The sequence below is a fragment of the Podarcis raffonei genome, chromosome 5 (genome assembly GCF_027172205.1).
Source record: "Podarcis raffonei isolate rPodRaf1 chromosome 5, rPodRaf1.pri, whole genome shotgun sequence".
In the NCBI taxonomy this organism is placed as follows: Eukaryota; Metazoa; Chordata; class Lepidosauria; order Squamata; family Lacertidae; genus Podarcis; species Podarcis raffonei.
Genome location: NC_070606.1, coordinates 4,152,225 through 4,173,990, shown reverse-complemented (window position 1 = coordinate 4,173,990; position 21,766 = coordinate 4,152,225). Strand labels below are relative to the sequence as shown.

General features: G+C 41.3%; 1 protein-coding gene across 11 annotated transcripts in view; it reads right to left on the bottom strand.

Annotated features, from left to right (window-relative positions):
• Positions 1-21,766, bottom strand: part of SHISAL1 (shisa like 1) — an 80,615-nt gene that overhangs the window by 26,393 nt on the left and 32,456 nt on the right. For 8 of the 11 annotated variants that reach the window (XM_053387638.1, XM_053387634.1, XM_053387630.1 and 5 more), the window contains 3 exons: positions 15,629-15,728; positions 9,866-10,079; positions 89-388 (listed from right to left, as the gene is read on the bottom strand). In XM_053387638.1, coding sequence (XP_053243613.1) covers positions 89-388; positions 9,866-10,079; positions 15,629-15,695 — 581 coding nt within the window. In that variant the 5' untranslated portion in view covers positions 15,696-15,728. Of the gene's footprint in view, positions 1-88; positions 389-9,865; positions 10,080-15,628; positions 15,732-21,766 lie in introns of all 11 variants that reach the window. The other 3 variants (XM_053387636.1, XM_053387635.1, XM_053387637.1) reach the window with 1 other exon arrangement.

The window sequence follows — 21,766 nt, the reverse complement described above, 5'->3', positions numbered from 1 at the left end:
ATACACTTTCCTTGATAGCTGCCGACTGAAAACATCACAGTACAAAAAGAGGGTTAAAAAAATAGGCACCATAGCCTTCAAAACTTACCAGGCAGTTGAACTGGGAAAAGACATCAGTGGCGGATTTAAAGCTTCTGCTTTTAATGCATGTGCTGCCTGCAGTGTTTGAGGCGTAGGCTGAGTCGGAGCCTGTACTTGTCTTGGGTCCTGAGCAGGTTTAATCCACCGGCTTGCTTCCGGTTTCATCCATTTCCCCTCGATTCCCCATCTTGCCAGGTACAGTTTGCAAATATCGTAGTTCATTGAGGAGTAATACAAAAGGTCCAGTACCAGCAAAACCACAACAAAAAACCCATAGATCCAGACGCCTAACAATGCACTGTAATTACTGCAAAAAGAGACAAAGCAAAGGTTAATAATGAGCCATGACTATTGGCCACTCCAGTCAGCCACTTAATATTTTAAAATGCATACAGGTATTTTCTGTCTGCCAGAATGTATGGTTATACCTCTCTCTCCCTTTAAAAAGCTCAAAGCTGCTTACATGGGGACTCCCAATGTTCACACAGTGCTACCTATTTTCTTTACATAGTCTAAGTACAGTGGTACCTTGGTTTACAACCATAATCCGTTCCGGAGGTCCGTTTGTAAACCAAAACAGATTGTAACCCAAGGCGCGCTTTCGCCAAGGGGCCTCCCAAAAAAAATTGTTCGTAATCTAAAAAATAAATAAAAAATGGGTTGTAATCCCAAAAAAGTTTGCAAACCAGGACACGCACTTCCGGGTTTGACATGTTTGTAATCCAAAACATATGCAAACCAGGCTGTTTGCAAACCAAGGTATTACTGTACCAGATTGTGGCTCAAAATCCAATACACGGTTGCTTCTAAAAGTCAAATTATAAACTCAACAGGTTTTTGCTGAACTGTAACCAACTTCAGTCTGCAGGTTGGGAAGTTGTGTGTTGAAATGCTGCCCGCCACTTAAAAACAGCCATTTCCATTGAAGACTACAGAAAACAAGGGTGGCAGGGAAAACTTTTTCCTTGACACCTAATTTGCACTGGTTTGTTTTTTTAAATTTTGGTTGTTTTTATTATTTTTGAGACATTCAAGCATGCAACTGCTCAGTTCTGTAAGAACTACAACACATGATTCTGCTGATTGTGTGGTTCAGTTCTAAGAATAACACAGATAGCACTGAATTACTCCTTCTGGTCTTGCTTTCAGGTTGCAGAGGCCTCCAGAAGCACTAACTTAAGGGATTGCTTCCAAAACCCAATGTTGAAAGTGTCCTTCAGTGGGTGTTAATGAAAAGGATATAAAGTGTGTTGTGGGTCTGGTTGGGGCCGGAGCCAGTATACTTTTCTGGAAACTGAGTATTTTTATTCCATAGTTCTGCGTTGGTCAAATACCTCCACCCAACTCATTGCATTATGCCATTCTGCTCCCAGCCTGGTTCATTTCTATGCTGCCCAAGATCCTTTGCTGTTCAGGATGTCACACAAATTACATTTGGGTGCCACAAATTACCATTGGAATTAAACGACAGGGAGAGGAAAGCATTTTATATGTAAATTTTATTACTCCGGTAAGTAGGGAAATTAAAGGACAAGAAAAACCTCTTTGAGCAAATTTTCTACTTTAACCAGACCTTTAAATGATTTCATCTCTTTCAAATACAATGGTTCAATTCTCACCTAGCAAGCTGCATAGCACTGGTGCTGTTTCAGAACAGAATGAGGCCATGTCAACATAAAGTAGGTTTTAGCCTGAAGTGGTTTATTATGCATGCTTTACACTGCAAATAATACATTTCAGCTGATACTTGCTTGTCAAAGTCTACTCTTTGATTATATAGAAAAGAGAAAGGAATTGGAGAAACCCCCAGGGTCTGTTGGGCCAGAAACTGATGGTTAAGCAGGGCATGTCCAGCTTCACAACTGATGAGTCAGGAGACAGAAGTACCAGTTAATGCTCTGGGCACTGGTGTGGGACATGAGTGTTACAGCATTTTAAGCTGCCTGCTGGAGAAATACTTAGCTGGATTAGAACAAGGAAGAGGTTAAGACAAAGATTAGGGGGGGGAAATGTCTTTGACAAGTTGTGGAAATAAATATTTATCACCATGGTAACTTTATCACTTCTTGTAATAGAAAACTTCCATAAGATGTCACAGAGCTGGCATCAAATCCCACAACATTCAGCAAAGATACATCCAGATGTTAATGGAACATGCTGAAAACGTGGGGAGAAATTCGCAAATTATGTTTTGGTGGAGGTGTGAAAAGATTGTGAGGTTTTCAATAGTTATTTTGCAGATATACAAGAAATAATTGGATACTTCATTCAAATGAACTCTAGTTCATATCTTAAAGAAGATGTGAAACCAAAATATCCAAATTTAGTTGGAGTTTTGTTAACTGCTACCAAAATATTGATAGAACCTAAATGGTATGCTTCTGTAAGTCCAACAGAATAGGTATGGTTTAATCAAATTTGGGTTTTTGGCACCATGACAAAATTGATGGTGGGGCAGATGGACAAAAAAATGAAAAAACCTGGAAATTTATGGTTCATTCTTATTAAGCACATGAAAATAGAACATTAATTAGAACTAATTAAGGCTTTTTCACTGCTGTCTTAACCGACTAATTAATTTGCAACATAGAACTTCTAAATATATGATATAGGTTTCTAGCACTGTATTTTATATTTGCACTGCATTACATTAAAGCTACTATTTTAGTGGATGATGATATAAACCGTAATTTTAGTGAATATTGGAATATGTGATTTGTCAGCCATAGAATAAGTTTGCTATAAATTATAAAATTTTGAACAAGAAAAAAGCAAGAAGAAGAGGAGGAGGAGGAGGAGTAGTTTGGATTTGATATCCAGCTTTATCACTACCTGAAGGAGCCTCAAAGTGACTAACTTTCTCCTTTCCCTTCCTCCCCCACAACAAACACTGTGTGAGGTGAGTGGGGCTGAGAGACTTCAGAGAAGTGTGACTGGCCCAAGGTCACCCAGCAGCTGCAGGTGGAGGAGCTCTTAACCACTACACCACATGGCTCTCAAAAAAGGGGTGTGTGTGGAGAGAACATATCTGGTGGGATTTCAAAGACCAACAGGCTTATAACGGCACAAACATAGCTACCCCTCTAAAAAGGTTAGGCCAGTAGTTCACAGACACTGTGCTAAATGCAACCACCAAAATAATGTTGCTTTTCACTGGGAACAGTTACATGCTTACACTGCTAAAAAGAGCAAAAGAAATTAAGAAAAAGCTATTAGTGATGGAAGAAAAATGACTGAACTGATAGCGATGCTGATGAAATCGCTCTTTTTTTTGACTCATGAGCCATTGCTACTCAGAAAAAAAAGGGAAAACACAAGAGTGCTATCAAGGGCAAGCCACTCACGAAACTTCTACACAGGGAACCAATGTGGTCCCAAGTGTTCAGGAAGAAGGACAGGCAGGACCCCTCTCAGACAAGAGGTTTTATTTCTTCCTTACCTTGCTAAAAGTCATGGCACTTGACAGCCTAACAAGAACTCAATGGCACAAATATTAGCACCTCTTTAGATCAGCATCATCTGTTTACCCATACACATACTTTTTAAGGCACTCATTTTTGTTCATTAAAAATCATTTAGTGAAAAATGAATAGTGTTTTAAAATGGCAGCTTATTAAATTGGCCGTATGTGGGATCTCCATCTGTTCCTTTAAAATAACATCTGCTTCCAACAAGTTAAAAATGAAAAGCCAGACATAACCGTGCCCCCCCCCCGCAAAATGTTTTGTTTAAATCCTAAGGCAAAGTGGATATACTTGTTCCTTATTCCATTAAGCACTGTCTTTTAGTACGATCTGGCAGGTCAAGTAATGGAGTGATCATCAGACACCACTTTATTGTACTATCACAGCACTAAAGTGAAATTCTTCTGAGCACTGGGGCCTGTAAAGGCTGCCCAGGGTGAAAAGGGGTTTGGCGAGTTAGGAAATGGGTCTCTGTGGACTTATTGGGCCCCCTGTGCTAACGCCACTTAGTTTTCATCTTCCATAGCTCCCACTGATTTCTGACTGCAATAAAAAGGCTTCCATCCCTGACCTTATCCTGAAGTTCCCAGTGGCTGTGGAGGGACTTGACCTCTGCCTCAACTGCTTCACAAAATGCACGGATAGGGGAAATATACTCCCTCTCAGTGCTGTTGCAAATTCATTACACACCATGTATAGGGGTACACCTCAGTCCCAGTAATACTGAAGATGCTGTTTATTAAAACAAGAAAATAAAAAGTGATGCCTTGTTTCCAATGAGGGAGTAAGACAGGGCTCAGGCAGGTTAATATTTTAAATGGCACAGCTGAACGAGAGAGAAAAAGTCACAATATGCTGAAGTGCAAAGCTCGCAAGGAATTCAGATGAATAATTCATCAAAGTTTTATAGCATTAATTCCTAAAAGAACTTTAAAGCAAAATAAAATGTTTAAAAAGGCAGGAAGTGGAATGAATTCAATTTGCTGCTAAGGTGCTTTGATGGTCACTACTCACATTAGATTCTAAGAATGTGCATGTAGTAATGAATTTATCACCGCATGAAACTTATGAACTAGGGAAAGGCTTATTCTCATATTTAAAAGGTAGGAAAGATCTAGTGCAATACAATCAAAGCAGGATGTCATCCATTAGCTAAGGGAATTCACCTGCAATAACTTCTCTGGCTAGATTCATGTGACCAAACCACCAGGGTGTGTCCATGTCAAAGTTAAAGTGCCTTTAAGCCACACTTAAAAGAGAATTAAGCATTTGTGTCTGTGATAGGGAGGCCCTGCAGCACCCAATAAATGGCAGGAGACTTTATACTAGTAGTTATGGTAATTGCTCCATGTTACCAGCACAACCTACTTGGGCTGGCTGCTTTCTACTCAGGAGGCAAATTCAGAACAGCAACTCAGAAACGCAGTCTTGATTCCTCCAATGGAAATAAATGCTTATCCTTTCACACACTAAAATAAATCCTTTTGGGGTATATGGCACTGAAGTGTCTCTTAATCAAGCCTTCTCTGGAAAGTGCCACTGATAGAATCATAGAATTGCACAGTTGGGACCATGAGGGTCATCTAGTCCAACCCCGTGCAATTCAGGAATCTTTTGCCCAACAAGGGGCTCGTATCCACAGCCCTGAGATTACGAGGCACATGCCTCCCTTCTTTTTCCAGCAGTGTTTCCAGCAATGTATGAGGAAATCAGGTGATATCACCATTTCCTTAACCTTTCCTACAATAAAATGGTGCTTATTCCCTAGTAAATATCTTTAGCATCGGGACAGCAGAAGAAAACTTGCTTTATAACTGTAGTCAGGATGGTGCTATGATTTAAGTAAGTTCTTAAACTGCACGTGCTCAGAGCAACTGTTCCTTAAAAAACAAAGCCAAGGTTGGAAAACAGTTTTTTCTTTACAAAATTTTTTTTCCCTTCCAGTAGCACCTTAAAGACCAACTAAGTTAGTTCTTGGTATGAGCTTTCGTGTGCATGCACACTTCTTCAGATACACTTTAAGGTGCTACTGGAAGGAAATTTTTTTTTTTTGTTTTGACTATCTGAAGAAGTGTGCATGCACACGAAAGCTCATACCAAGAACTAACTTAGTTGGTCTTTAAGGTGCTACTGGAAGGAAAAATTTTTTTGTTTTGACTATCTGAAGAAGTGTGCATGCACACGAAAGCTCATACCAAGAACTAACTTAGTTGGTCTTTAAGGTGCTACTGGAAGGAAAAATTTTTTTGTTTTGACTATCTGAAGAAGTGTGCATGCACACGAAAGCTCATACCAAGAACTAACTTAGTTGGTCTTTAAGGTGCTACTGGAAGGAAAAAAAATTTTTGTTTTGACTATCTGAAGAAGTGTGCATGCACACGAAAGCTCATACCAAGAACTAACTTAGTTGGTCTTTAAGGTGCTACTGGAAGGAAAAAAAATTTTTGTTTTGACTATCTGAAGAAGTGTGCATGCACACGAAAGCTCATACCAAGAACTAACTTAATTGGTCTTTAAGGTGCTACTGGAAGGAAAAAATTTTTTTGTTTTGACTATGGCAGACCAACACGGCTACCTTTCTGTAACTAGTTTTTTCTTTGTTCTTAGCTCTAACGTATCAGGGATGTTGAAGCAGTTGCAGTGCATGGAATTGCAGTGGAAGACACAAATGGGTTCTTCTCATCCAAAGCCACTCCAGGACTGTTAAGTCCAGGGTCTAAAATTACCACTAGCTCCACTGCCTGCTTTAAAGCCTTCTCCTCCCGCATGACAAGAAGGACAAGCCTAGTTGCCTAGGGCATAGCAATTACTGTGGATGTTTAGCTGGAACACCTGAGGTATAAATTATGCTTAATGAAGCACAGACAGTTTGATCTAACAGCAAAAGGACCTCTTCCTTCAGTTCAGTTTAGAATGAAGTTAATTACAGTTGGAAAATAAGCTAGCAGTGATAATGCACATCATGCCTGCAATAATTAAAAAAAGTTAGAATGTATTATTGGAGTAAGACTGAGCAGCATTTGCAGAGCCAAAACTTTTTGGTGCAGCTGATAACATGTTCTTCGAAACTCTCTCCAAAAACTTTGCATTTTCACACCATTTTGCTCCTGCTTTCCTACCCCACCTCCTTGCAGATTTAGTGCATTTTAAAATGAATTAAAAGACTGTGATACAAACAATGAGGAGTCATGAACCCAGTTGGGTGATGTCATGGCAGCATGCAGCCAATCAGATTTAGCCACAAGACAATACCTTGAAACCAAATTGTCCCTGCCCTCCTTCTGCACAAAAGTACTATTTCTAACAAAAATATACAAATATGCAATGTAAAATTAACACACACGCAGCCTCATTTCATTTCAGCTCAGCCCTAGCATATACAACACACAGAGACAGCCTATGTGATGCCCTGCAGATGTTGTGAGCTACAACTCCCATTTGCCCATGAAGTTGGGAGTTGGCTCCCTCCAGATGTTTTGAACGACATGTTGGCTACCTCTGCTTCAGCACTTCACATTCTCTCAGTCACACGGACAACAAGACAGAGGTTGAATGCTTAAAGAGCAAGACTTTCCAGAGAAGCTATCCCACATCCATTGTTCTGCCAAGGGAAACTTGTGCATTGGCGCCATAAAGGTTTTTTGAGAAGAGTTGGGGAATCTCTGGCCTGTGGACTTAATTATGGCCAAGCCACACCCACCTTCCCCACACTGGATGTCCTATATGATTCCAGGTGTGGAGAGGGAAAAAATGCAAGCACAGCCAACAAGCTGGTCAGCAGGGCTAACAGAAAGACCATGTCTTTGTCCACAGGTTTAGATTTCAAACTGCATGCATGAAACATTGGGTTGTCAGGTGATTGACAGATTGACTTTCCCACCTGTCAAATTTGGTATCTAGAGGGTGGTGTAGATAAGGACGTGGCCCTGCCCACCAGATCTAGATCCTGCTTCCTGTCCAAAGGTAACCTCAGCCATTAAACAAAGGGTCCCCTCTTTCCCTCTCAAATTAAGATGGGGGTGACTGAGATCTCACCAGCGCTGCCCTTTGCAGTGCACTCAAGTTGTTGTTTTTTTTAATGGGGAGGGAAAGGGGCATAACCACACCCTTGGTGACAGTCACATTCTCTAGGCAGGCAGGCAGGCAGGCAGGCAGGCAGGCAGGCAGGCAGGCAGGCAAGGAAAGCTCTCACCAATATAGACATTATATTTTAAAAGCAGAGTGATGATTCCATCATCTAGAGGCGGGGCTTTTGATGCCATTCCCCCCTCCCACCCCCCTCTCCTGGGGGGCCAAGCAGCAGCTGCCATTAGGAAAACAACAACGGAGAGGAATTCAGGATTTCAGCATGGTTGTGATTGGGAAACAGTGTCTCCACACTGACCTCCCCTCCCCAGAAAAAGGAGGAGTTCATGTTGTTTCTAACTCAGGTCCTGCTTCATAGAAAATGTTTTTTGTTTTTTTTAAAGCAACAAGTTTTTAAGCATTAAAAATTGACATCCTAATGCAATACATAGTTCAGTTATCACAACTGAGCTGCAAATTAGGGAGCTAAATACAAATGGCTTAAAGACAACCCTGCAGTGTAGCCCACTGCTGGTATTGTAAACTGGAGACGCAGCTGAGGCTGAAAGGGCGATTGTCAACAAAAGCTTCCTGGTGAAAACGCCCACCTCTTTTCCTACTAAAAAACACTGTCAACACCAGCAACTCTGAGTAGTAGCGGCCTTTCCCAGTCTTGCTACCCAAGAAAACCTGAGCTGTGCCTCGTCTTTCTTTTTTTTAAAAAAAGGCACACCATGTTTCCTCCAGTGACACATGCTTTTCTGGGATTTGAACAGAGAACCTCTTGTCATCAAAGTAAGCACCGTGTCTCACTGCACTTGAAATACAATGATCACACGAGCACAAGAGGTCAAGCAGATTGAAGCCTTCAGCTGATTCATACAGCCTTCAGACATCTATCACTTGCCAGTTAAGAGGACTTTTCAACTGGTTTTGCCAGACAGCTCCTGGTCCAGTTTGTTATGTACTGAAGTTCTCACCCTGGGCTAGCAGGGGGATACTGTAGACAGTTATGCAAATGAAGGATCGAAAGTGACATTCAGTGATTGGATAGTTTTAGAAAGTTGTTACAGTAATAAGGTACTGGAGCTCTATCTAAGCAGGCTGGCTGAGCCCTTCGGCTCAGTTCAGTTCTGGCCTCAGAATAAAGAAGAGCTGTTTGAAGAATCGCTGTGTCGTCTGATATGTTTGCCCACAACCTAACACAGTTCTAATGCTGGTCCTGCTTTTCAAGTGAGGTGAAGTGGAGAGCATTCGGGCTGCTTCCAGTTATTTAGTGGTAGGGGAAAACAATTTGTACATGCTCAGTGGCACCAGGACCTGAGTTTGAATACAACATGTGTTATATGAACAAGACTTCGGTCTCAGTGCCTCCTTCCCTTTTCCTCCTCTGGCACAGCCTTCACTTCCACTTTAAACCGACCACACAGATCATCATTTGCCTGAACTGGGACAAATTCTGCTTTAATTTAACTATGGCTTGTTGAAAGAAGCCAAGTTGAAAATGGAAGTGGATTCTCCCAATCTTTTTTCTTGCAGCTGTGCCAGAGGAAGAAAGGGGAGGGGGCAAAACAGTTTGGATGAAATGACAATCTGTGGTTAGTTAAAAATAGAAGCAGACACTTCCAAGCTCCTCATCATTGCCGTGCAGGAGAAGCAGAGGGGAGACAGAGCGAGCCAGCCCTCGTATGCAAAGTGCGATTTCCAGTCCAGGCCACTATTACTACTTCATCCTGCCCTTGGCACTAAAAAGAAGATTTGGGGCTAACTAAGTCCTGGGGAGTTCTGGCTCAAATGCAAACTTGCTTTCAAAATTTGTCTAATATTTCTTTTTGATCTTGATACTTCTTCAAAAAGTATTCTTAGAAAGGCATTTTTCAAAAATAAAGAGAGTTATGGGATTGAGGCAATAAAACAGGCCACAGAGTTGCAATTAAGATATAAAAAGGGATTCTGAGGCAGATGACACTCCACAGACACACAATCAAATGCACCTTGCTGTTTAATTGCAAGTGACTGCAAGTAATTAATATGCAAATCATGCACAAATTTAAAACAACAACTAGTCCTGTGAAACATTTGTGCTGTGCAGAAAGGCCATTTCCCTCTCCAGCGTTCTTCTCATCTTTGTCAACTTTTTTTTGAGCTATGGAAACACATTTCTGTTTTCTGCAGATGCAGTACAATTTTGATTACACCAGGATACATTTGGGGGAGAGGGGGAAGAGGGAAAGCACCCCAGCTTATTTACTTACTTGTGCATATATCCATCTGCATTCCCTGTTAGGTTCATCTGCATAACAGTCTGAAACTCCGTCTCATTACAGCAGTATTTAAACACGGTGTTGTTATGGTGACAGCAAAAGATGTACGATTTATTGTCAGAAAGACGTGGACAGTGGAATCCAAAATGGGAGCGGCCTTTGTAGTCTGTATATGGCTCACAGACTCGAAAATGTGTGGACAGAGCTGTAAGGCAAATAGCAAGTTTCTTTCTAACTCAAATTGCAAAAGAAAAACAATAGATTCTGCAATATAAAAAGTATTCACCAATTCAGCAGAAGCTTGATGTATGCTTTTTACAAAGTCACAAATTAGTTAAATGTTAAGGAATGAATAAGTTGAAAGCTGAACTTCCATAGTTAGGATAGAATCCAAACAAAGGTTAAACTCTTTGACATGCCATTGATTTTTCATGTGAGAGATATAGCCATATACTTTATTTTCCCTTTGAAATCCATGGGACAAAGTGATTAACTCTGGTGGAATCATACCCTTAAATAACTCCAGTCCATTGATTTCCATATGTTTACTTTATGATTTAGTTGGATACCCCACATTGTTTACGGCTAATGGTCTTACGTAAAAAGCAAAATGTACGTCAGTGATATTCCAGAAATCAAAACAATCCTTAATTTACTTGGAACCCCAGGATTAGTCCCTGCAGTTAGAAATTGCTTTTTAAAATCAAAGCATACCAAGGTAGCTTCCAGATGACCTGTTTATGGAACATTTATCCTGGTTTCTTTGCACCATGTTTGTGGGGAAGTTGTATGATGTTGTGTCAAACAATACCAATGAGACGGAAACATGGAAGGTGCCTAAAGAAGCCAGGGTGGCTATCTAAAGAACTTTTAACTGAGCTAAGATTAAAAAAGGATGTGTACAAAAAATGGAAAAGGGGGGAAACCACCAAAGAGGAATTCAAACAAATAGCCAGCACGTGTAGACACAAAGTCAGAAAAGCTAAAGCACAGAATGAACTCAGGCTTGCTAGAGAGGTTAAAAGCAACAAAAAAGGCTTTTATGGGTATGTTCGTAGCAAAAGGAAGAACAAAGAAACAGTGGGGTCACTCAGAGGAGAAGATGGTGAAATGCAAACAGGGGACACAGAAAGGGCTGAACTCCTCAATGCCTTCTTTGCCTCAGTCTTCTCCGATAAAGAAAACAATGCCCGACCTGAAGAATTTGGAGCAAATGATTCAGCAGAGGAAACACAGCCCAGAATAACTAAGGAGATAGTACAAGAATACTTGGCTAGTCTAGATGTATTCAAGTCTCCAGGGCCAGATGAACTGCATCCAAGAGTATTAAAAGAACTGGCAGATGTGATTTCAGAACCACTGGCAGTCATCTTTGAGAATTCCTGGAGAACAGGCGAAGTCCCGGCAGACTGGAGGAGGGCAAATGTTGTCCCTATTTTTAAAAAGGGGAAAAGAGAGGACCCAAATAATTACCGCCCAGTCAGTCTGACATCAATACCAGGGAAGATTCTGGAGCAGATCATTAAGCAAACAGTCTGTGAGCACCTGGAAAGGAATGCTGTGATCACCAATAGTCAGCATGGATTTCTGAAAAATAAGTCATGTCAGACTAACCTGATCTCGTTTTTTGACAGAATTACAAGCCTGGTAGATGAAGGGAACGCAGTGGATGTAGCCTACCTTGATTTCAGCAAGGCATTTGACAAGGTGCCCCATGATATTCTTGTAAAGAAGCTGGTAAAATGCGGTCTTGACTATGCTACCACTCAGTGGATTTGTAACTGGCTGACTGACCGAACCCAAAGGGTGCTCATCAATGGTTCCTCTTCATCCTGGAGAAGAGTGACTAGTGGGGTGCCACAGGGTTCTGTCTTGGGCCCGGTCTTATTCAACATCTTTATCAACGACTTGGATGATGGACTCAAGGGCATCCTGATCAAATTTGCAGATGACACCAAACTGGGAGGGGTGGCTAACACCCCAGAGGACAGGATCACACTTCAAAACGACCTTGACAGATTAGAGAACTGGGCCAAAACAAATAAGATGAATTTTAACAGGGAGAAATGTAAAGTATTGCACTTGGGCAAAAAAAATGAGAGGCACAAATACAAGATGGGTGACACCTGGCTTGAGAGCACTACATGTGAAAAGGATCTAGGAGTCTTGGTTGACCACAAACTTGACATGAGCCAACAGTGTGACGCGGCAGCTAAAAAAGCCAATGCAATTCTGGGCTGCATCAATAGGAGTATAGCATCTAGATCAAGGGAAGTAATAGTGCCACTGTATTCTGCTCTGGTCAGACCTCACCTGGAGTACTGTGTCCAGTTCTGGGCACCACAGTTCAAGAAGGACATTGACAAACTGGAACGTGTCCAGAGGAGGGCAACCAAAATGGTCAAAGGCCTGGAAACGATGCCTTATGAGGAACGGCTAAGGGAGCTGGGCATGTTTAGCCTGGAGAAGAGGAGGTTAAGGGGTGATATGATAGCCATGTTCAAATATATAAAAGGATGTCACATAGAGGTGGGAGAAAGGTTGTTTTCTGCTGCTCCAGAGAAGCGGACACGGAGCAATGGATCCAAACTACAAGAAAGAAGATTCCACCTAAACATTAGGAAGAACTTCCTGACAGTAAGAGCTGTTCGACAGTGGAATTTGCTGCCAAGGAGTGTGGTGGAGTCTCCTTCTTTGGAGGTCTTTAAGCAAAGGCTTGACAACCATATGTCAGGAGTGCTCTGATGGTGTTTCCTGCTTGGCAGGGGGTTGGACTCGATGGCCCTTGTGGTCTCTTCCAACTCTATGATTCTATGATTCTATGATTCTATGATTCTATGATTCTATGAATTGTCACCCCACACCTTCCAGTGTATTTCTCTACCACTTTCCATTTAACAAAAAGGCCAATTTTTTTAGGGTGAAGCAGGTTACTTGTCTAAGATAAAACTCCACTATTGAAGGTCCAGGGAACCTGTCCTTTTTTTCACCTGGCCACCTCATTTCAGGTATACATCAAAGACAGAATGCACATGTTTTGACCTCACAAGACCTAACTATTTATAGATGGAAATTACTGCTGATTCACAATGTAGTTTTTGACCTTGGGTACAAAAGTCAAACGATCCTGGCAAAAGATGCACACCATACAATCAGTTGAGAATGGAACACTCACACTTGGATGGGAGGGTTTCTCCGCAACATATTCAGAAAATGAAAATTTGGAAAGGACCAGGCTCTGCACCTCTCTGCATGGTATGGCAAAGCCCAGCCATGGAAACAGGAATGAGCTTTTCAGAGAGGCTGATTCTATACATATTTTGCTATTAAACTCCAGCACTTCTTGTACTCTAGTTTGAAATATAGCTCAAAGCAAGCTCTAAATAGCTTTACACGTGGTAACAATTAAAAATAAAACAAAGAAAGAAACAGGAAATAAGACTACTGCATACAACAAGAAAAAAGATATATGAAATAAGAACAGGATACTGCTAGCGGTGCTTTAAAAACACACAAAGCAATTCAGCCCCCAACCTGACATGCTGGAGGGGATTTGAATGGAGGGAGCCTGCCCTTCTTTCTAGCCATGCCTGGCTACAGCAGCTTCCACCGGCAGGGAAGGTCTGCCATCAACAGGGGAGCTCTGACAGTGAGGAGTGCCCCAATGTGCCTGCCCAGACTGTGGGTGAAACTATACCCCCCTTGCAGTTGTTGTTGTTTAGTTGTCTTAGTCATGTCCAGCTCTCCATGAACCAGAGCATGCCTTGGAAACTCTCACTTTCCAACAAGGCATTTGAAGGGAGGAAGAGAGATGGGGATGACCCTGCTGCCATCATCTAACAGCAACAGGTCCGATCTGGGTCTCCCCACTGTACCAGCCTGGGAGTTGATGCAGTGAAGGGGCATTTCTCCTCTCCCTACTGCCCCAGTTTCTGCCCTAGTTGGTGTGAGCACTGGGGTTGTAGATGCTGCACTGGCTATGCCACTCCATCAAGTCCTGCTGGTGCTGGCCAGGTGTTAGGACTGCATCCTAAATTGGTAAAAACCTTGGGCAACACAACATACAATTTTACTTTGCTACGAAGAGAACACGAGGGGAGGAGAATGCAGATTTCATTGCAAAAGTAAAGACTAATGGCTAACCAGGGCCAAATATTTGCTGTGCTCATATAACAGATGGCATCATTAGATTCCTATAAAACAGTTTCCAAACTATTAGAAAAAGGACAGATGCAAAGTATCACTATTTTCCAGATCTCATATAAGATTTGCAAAATAAAAAAATATGAACATCCAATGGCATTCCCCCTGCCCCCCTTAGCTCAGGCAGATTTCATTTGGCAGTTAGTCTTCTTCTGAAAAGAAAGAAGTAGAACATTTTTGGAAAAGTAATTCCAGTCTTTTATATCTCTATCAAAAGAACAATCATTTTCTACTGCTGTGATTCTACAGATACAGTATCTGGATTAATATTAAGTGGATGGGAGAGAACACGACTACACAATGGTCAGCACTGCTGCTGTAGATGGTGGAGTAGTCAGCACCCCAGCTGAGGAGCTGTAGGCCTATGTTGTCCTACTATTTCACTGAGAACGGCTGTAACTGCTCTGAACAGTCTCAGCAGCCCTGGAAGACAGGGCAGTAGAAGTGGGCAGCAGTTTCTGAGCTCCAGAGATGGCTTTGCTTGTTGTGCTACTGATACACGAGAGGGTAGGGTTACATGCTTGTGCAGTTGGTGCCTGTTGTCAGTTGGGTCCAAATTAATTAGTTACTTGGTTAATTTGCAGCTCAGATATTCTAAGAAGTTGGATTTAACATCAGAAGTCTTCATTATAAATATGTCTTTTTAAAACTCTCCCAGAAAGGAATATTAGTAGACCTGGGTTTGACCCCTGTCAATCTCAACCTGCTCCAGATTTCCTCAGAACCACTGCTACAACTTCTCATGGAGTGATGGGGTTGGAAAAGAAGTTCTACCTGTCATCTTTATTCTTCCCATGACCACTCAAGGACCGTACTCTGCAAATGACACCACAGCCAACAGGATAGAGACCATATTTGCATTAAGTGCCATCAGGTTATATAGAACTATGATGTCAAATGGGAAAGGGAAGAACTTAAGGAAGAAGAGATAGGCAGTTGATGAAATTAACTGGCTGACTTACCTAGGTTTCTATGTTGGAAATGCTATAATGAGTTCATTGCTAGAATTGCATAGTTTCACAGACCACTTGGCTTCTCAGTTTTGGGCTATGTCAAAATACTAAACGTAAAATGCATGCAAAACAAAACTCCATTTTAGATTGAGGAAGGAAGATCTGCGGGTATATTCTGTGCCAATACACATCTGGACACAAATTAGATTCCCCAGCACATCTGGTGCTTATCTGGATGAGACTAAACTTAATGACACTTTTCCATTTGCATTCATGACCAAGTGAAATAAGTCTGACTATAGTATAGCTTGACTGGTGTACAAAAATAGCAGGCTATATTTAACTGAATTTTAGTTCTTCTGAATCCTGCTCAATAAACCACTGAAATTAATGAATGTAAGTAAGTCGTATCCATTAACTTCAGTGGGTCTACTCTGAGTTGAATACCACTGAACACTACCCAATATTTAGCAGATATCCTTATCTCTGCAAAACTCTTGGACTGATTCATTAAGGTGTTTCTGCTGCAGAAAACTAAATGGAAGCATTCTTCTAGAATTTAAAAAGAAACCCAAGCCAAATAAAATACAAGGCTTACCTGCTGGCAAAAGCAAGGAGAAAACAACCATCAGCGTATTTAAGGATTGTAGACCACAACTTGTCATCGTTTTGTTTTCATCAATCCGTTTGAGAATTACCTGCTTAACAAAATGATATTTCAGAGTTAAGTGGCATCAGTGATTTGCATGCGTGCATTCATTTAACTAAAAATATATGTTTTTAATGCTTTCTTCAAACTGTAATGCATGATGAGACCCCAAGGCACAATTCTGCAACAACTTTCACACATGTAAGGTTTGCACACTTAAATGCTACTGAACATGCTCAGCTGCTATATATAAATTTGATAGGGAATCTTTAAAGAGCACATTCAGGAACAGCAAGGTGGAACAGAAGTATATCCACGGCCCAGTATACCTAAAGGAGCATCTCCACCCCCATCATTCAGCCTGGACACTGAGGTTGAGCTCCGAGGGTCTTCTGGCAGTTCCCTCACTGCGAGAAGTGAGGCTACAGGGAACCAGGCAGAGGGCCTTCTCAGTAGTGGCACCTGCCCTGTGGAATATTCTCCCATCAGATGTCAAGGGAAAAAACAACTATCTGACTTTTAGAAGACATCTGAAGAAAGCCCTGTATTGGGAAGTTATTAATGTTTGATGTTTTAGTGTGTTTTGATATATGCTGTGAGCCACCCAGAGTGGCTGGGGAAACCCAACCAGATTGGCAAGGTATAAATATAATAAATATTTATTATTATCATTATCATCATCATGCTGTTGGCAATGATCCCAGTTCGAGGAGGCTATGGTCTGACCTAATATATTCTATCTGCACTGTGGTCTGCAGTAGTGCGTTCAGATAATTCCCAATTGTTGGTGCAGACAACTTCATGGTCCCAGTTATCTCATAGTGTTGGGAACCAACCTAGGCATTTCAGGCTACAAGTGGTCAGGTAAAAATGTGTTTCCTTTGATTCCTGGCCAATCGGTGGTGCTAGTTGCCAGGAAGAAGGCACACATCAACTGGGCAACGCAGCAAAGAGATCATCTTGATTTGCATACTATGCAAATAAGGCTGCCCAGACTTGGACAACTGGGCTATGTTAACACTATATAGGAAGCTTCCTTATGCAGAGTCAGACCATTGGGTCCTGCTAATTCAGTGTTGTTTACCCTGACTGGCAACAGCTCTAAGCTGTACCTGAAGATTCTAGGGACTCAACATTCTGGGAACTTTCTGCCTTTAGAGCAGATACTTTACAACTGAGCTACAACCTTCTCCCCATTTCTCTGTTTCATTTGAGCTTCTTCTTTTCCCATTCCATTCTCTTATCTTAGTACTTCCCAGCCTTCTCTTTTCCAGATTTTTAATTTTCACAGAACTTCCACCTCCCTCTCTGTCCCTGTCTCTTTCTTCACACCAGAGCAAGTCCAAACATTTTGCTCCTCACAGGCTCCAAAAGACGTTGGACTGGCTCCTTGAGATTCAAACTGTTTCCATCCCTCACCATGACATATAATGAAATTAAATGTATACACCAAAACATAAAATTGGACATTTAGTACTCTGAAAATGAAGGGGGTGGGGGAAGCTGCCTTTGTTCTCTTGTTCCTCCCTTAATAACAAAAATTAAATCCCAAACATCCTTTCTATCTCCCTGAACCCAGCACATATTGAAACTTTGGATTATAACCTTAGTGGACCTTTTGTTTTTTGCTCCTGCTGTACAGCAGCCTATGCATTAACAATATTGAATTTATTATTATAATAAAACTAAATATTTATATAATGCATTTCAAGTAAATGGCTGTTAGTTCAGTAATTCCCACAAATGTTTTGCAAGGTATGTAGGTTAGTACATATTGGGGGGTGGGGTGGGTGTGGTTATAATGGAGAAGATAGCAGCTGGCTTAGCTACCTACTCAGTTTGCAGCCAAGGCCAGATTTGAAACCTGGACCTCCCAGCAGGAGCAGACTTTGGTAATATGGCAGCCTGAGTAAGGACAAAATTTGGCACCCCCTCCTAAATGTTTCTTATTTTCACAATAATTCCTTTTGGTGCAGCTGCTTTGTTAGGAATCTTCTCAGTAGGTACCTGTATAATAATACAGTGGTGCCTCGCAAGACGAAAATAATCCGTTCCGCGAGTCTCTTCGTCTAGCGGTTTTTTCGTCTTGCGAAGCAACCCTATTAGCGGCTTAGCGGATTAGCGCTATTAGCGGTTTAGCGGCTTAGCGGCTATTAAAGGCTTAGCGGCTTAGCGGCTAAAAGGCTATTAGCGGCTTAGCGGCTTAGAAAAAGGGGGGGGGAAAGCGAAAAAAATCGCAAGACTCGCAAGACGTTTTCGTCTTGCGAAGCGCATCGAAAAACGGAAAACCCTTTCGTCTAGCGGGTTTTTCGTCTTGCGAGGCATTCGTCTTGCGGGGCACCACTGTAATATGCACCCCCTTGACTCAGCACCCTGTGGGGGGGGGAACCACCCACACCACCCAAATTCTGGCGCTGCTCCCAGTTCTAACCCCACATTACCCCCAGGAATACCAATGGACTAGGTCAGGGACATCCAACTCCCAAGAGACTGTGATCTACTCATAGAATGAAAAACTGTTGAGCTTTTTTGGGGGGAGGGGGAGGGGATACAAAAATGTTGAACTTTATTACAGAGGAGAACTCGTTCACAGAAAGATTGCTTAAGGAAACAGTCAGAATCACAACAAAAACTCCGTCTTCTGTCCTAGCGTTCATGCGCAAATGGGGGACCGGGCAAGGGCTGGGGCTGGATGCTCATTTGCAAAGGAAAAGGAGCCAGCGATCAACCGTGATCTACCAAAACGTCTTGGGGATCGACCAGTTGATCCCAATTGACCACTTGGGCATTCTTGGACTAGGTGATCAAGAGCCAGATTAGGAGTGGACACTTACAGCCATCCACGAAACTCATGGGCCAACCTTGGACCAGCCACTGACTCTTTTTTTTTTTAAAAAAGTAATGTTTATTAAAGTTTCAAAGAAGTTACAAAAGTGAAAAGAAGAAAAAAAGAAATACAAAATACAAAATACAGAAAAAATAAAAGCAATTAAAAACAAATCAATCTTTCCATGTCTTGTCTTTCATTTGCTTGTTTCCCTGACCTCCTCACACCTCCCTTTTTTGTATTCTAGTTCAACAGTTGTTTCAGCAAGTCCTTACCATTTTTGCTTTTATCTTGATATTTTATCTTAATATATTGTAACTTTACCTTTTATTGACTCTCAGCCTTTCAGGGCTGCTGCACGAGTAAAGCAGGGAAGAGAAAGCCATGTTTGATGCCTTAAAGCTCCTTGGAGGAAAAGATGGGGTATACATGTGGCGACACCATCCAAACCCTTCAGAGAATAGTGGGAAGCTTGTGGTGGCAAAGAGCTCTGCATTGTGGCATGCCAGGACAGGTGGGGAAGTGGGGACAGGAGGGAAATGCTGCTCCCTCTGTGGACATTTGGGTGTGAAGAAAAAAGTAGGCGTTGCAGATTAGGGGGCAGGCCAAATTTGAACTGAGTTAGAAATAACCACATCTTGGAGGGAAACAGCTCAGCCTATTTCTGAACTCATTCAAGGTAGTGGGGCTGCACACTTCTAATTGCTCCAGCTCTCTCAGGTGCTTTCAATAACCCCAAGTCATTCTCTTGCCTATTAAAATGATTTACACCAATCCGACAATCTTTATGAGTAAAATATGAATCTTTGAAGCTATGACTCTAGGCTCCTAGCAGGAACGCCTGTCATTGCCATTATTACTGGAGATTTCATTACAGCCATTAAGAACTAATATATATCTATATATATATATAACTGGGTTGTGGGTAGGATGTAAATCACTTTAAAATCTGTTAATATGCAGATTGTGTAACTTATAATATTGCCAGAGGGATCATTTGCAAAGGTCGTGGAACTCTCAGATGAATTTGGCCAGATCTCTGGGTACAAAATTCATTTCCAAACATCAGAATGGTTGGGGTATCATATGCAGAAGAATCTTAAGTATGACATTGCCAAAGACATCTAATTCCATGGAAGAAAATCTCAGCTAGATACGTTGGGATTTGGATAACTCAGGAGTTTAATGACTCTAACCTGATGAAAGGAGACAAAGGGTAAAAGAGGATCTGTCCAGTCTGGAAAATTCAACAGTTTCTCATAAAGGAAGAAAAACAGTTATTAAAATAAGCATAGTATTTCGTTTCTATTTTTAAAAGTCTCCTTAGACTGAATGATTAATTGATTAATCCAGAATTATATCTAACATACTTCATCAGCAATTAAAAATAGGTGGTTGGCATTCCTGAATATCAAACAATATTACAACACGGCCATGCTTGGGCACCTAAAATATGGGTTAAAAACTCTTTTTACCAAATACAGAGCAAAATGATCTATCAGCAGATTTTTTTTCTGCTACTGGCAAAAGCCTGGGTTTATCACCACTTACTACAATTTACTACAATGCTGAATGTGATAAGAAAGTCTTATTGGGTGACTTGAAGCTTTAAGGAGAGACATGGAATGCTGAAATTAGGATAATAATAAAGGAAGGATTGGTAAAGAACTTTTATCAGGTGCAATGGGATCCTGGGTCAAGAGCAGCTTCTCTTTCTTCAATATTTCCAAATGAGCATATTACAAATAGATTACTAAGGCTTCACGTTTCATTAAGGAATCACACAAGTTTTGAAATATTAATTTCAACTGCTAACCAACTGCATAGCGCATAACGCCTGGTTTATAAAATAATAGCAAATTTAGGACCATCTGGAAACTATTAAGTAAAACAGGAATTTGATATGTATCACTGGATAAATGCACATGGTTTGGGAATCTCAAAGAAACATTTCTACAATATTAGATAGGTGGTATTTGATACCAGCCAGATTAAACAAGTTCTGTCCAAGGCTTAGTGGTCAGTGCTGGAGATGCAAGGCACCTGGAACAAATACATTTCATATTATATGGGCTTGTCTATAGATTAAGACATTTTGAGAAACTGCACTGACAGAAATAAAATATTATGGGTCAAGATCTCCCCAGAGATCCTGTTGCAACGTAGATTTGCCATCTTAAGGGTACAGCATTAAATGATGATTTTGAACTGATAGTTCATGTACAGGCTGAAGCTAAAATGGCAATATACCAAAACTGAGAAAATGCTCTTTCACTTTCTACTGATTTATAGTTGATCAGCAGTTGGGATATGGCTTCTTTGATGAAATTGGTAACTATTACCAGGGTAAGAAGAGGTAGGCAGCAAAATAATACGTTTCTGAAAAATGGATTCTGTTTGTTCTTTATTGGAACAACAAAGTACAAGATTTGATCAATATAAATCCATATTATTTTTTGTGGGAAGGGTATGAAAGTATATAGCACCACACAGTTGGTTTCCACTTGAAGTTTCAGTGTTACACAACTTTGTTGTGTTTCAGTATTATAGAACTAGGCTTTAAGCCACGCAGAATGTGATGGCTATTAGAACAAATAGTTCAATCAGTCAATCAGTCATCGGTTTCCGCTGTTGAGGCTGAAGAACACTGGGATAAAAAATCCCTATTAGCTAGTTTGTGTTAGCTGTCTGTGGAAGCACTGGTACAATTCTAGTTACATAAGTTTGGCCTCCTTGTTAGCTACATCTATGAACAAGCAGCCATGATTAAAAGACAGCATGAATACACCAGGGAACGGAATGAACAAGAGGCAAACTTTTAGTCCAGTTCCTAAAGAACAAAATGGAAGGCCATTTATTCATGTTATGGTGAGAAAATGACTAGCGTGTGGGTCAATGCTCACCCCCTTTTTCCTTCCATCATTCATTATAGGTGCATTAGGATCTACGGTATGTACAATCTATACTTGGCTTTCCGACTAAACACCTGTATTGAAGGGGAGGGAGGCATGTGCTTTGCACAGTTAGCTCTGCCTGCATCCCTCTGCAGATATTCCAACGTGCTTTGGTACGCATTGAACTCTGTGTTTACTCAGGAACTAGAAACTGCATGGCCAGGAATTTATTGTCACTAAAATCTGATTTGCCCATTTTCTCTGGACTGATTTTTTTGGGAGGAAAACAGCAGGAAGGAAAGGGGTTAAAAGAAACCCCCATCAATGCACTGGCGGAGGAAAGGGGGAGGGGGGAGCGCACCACCC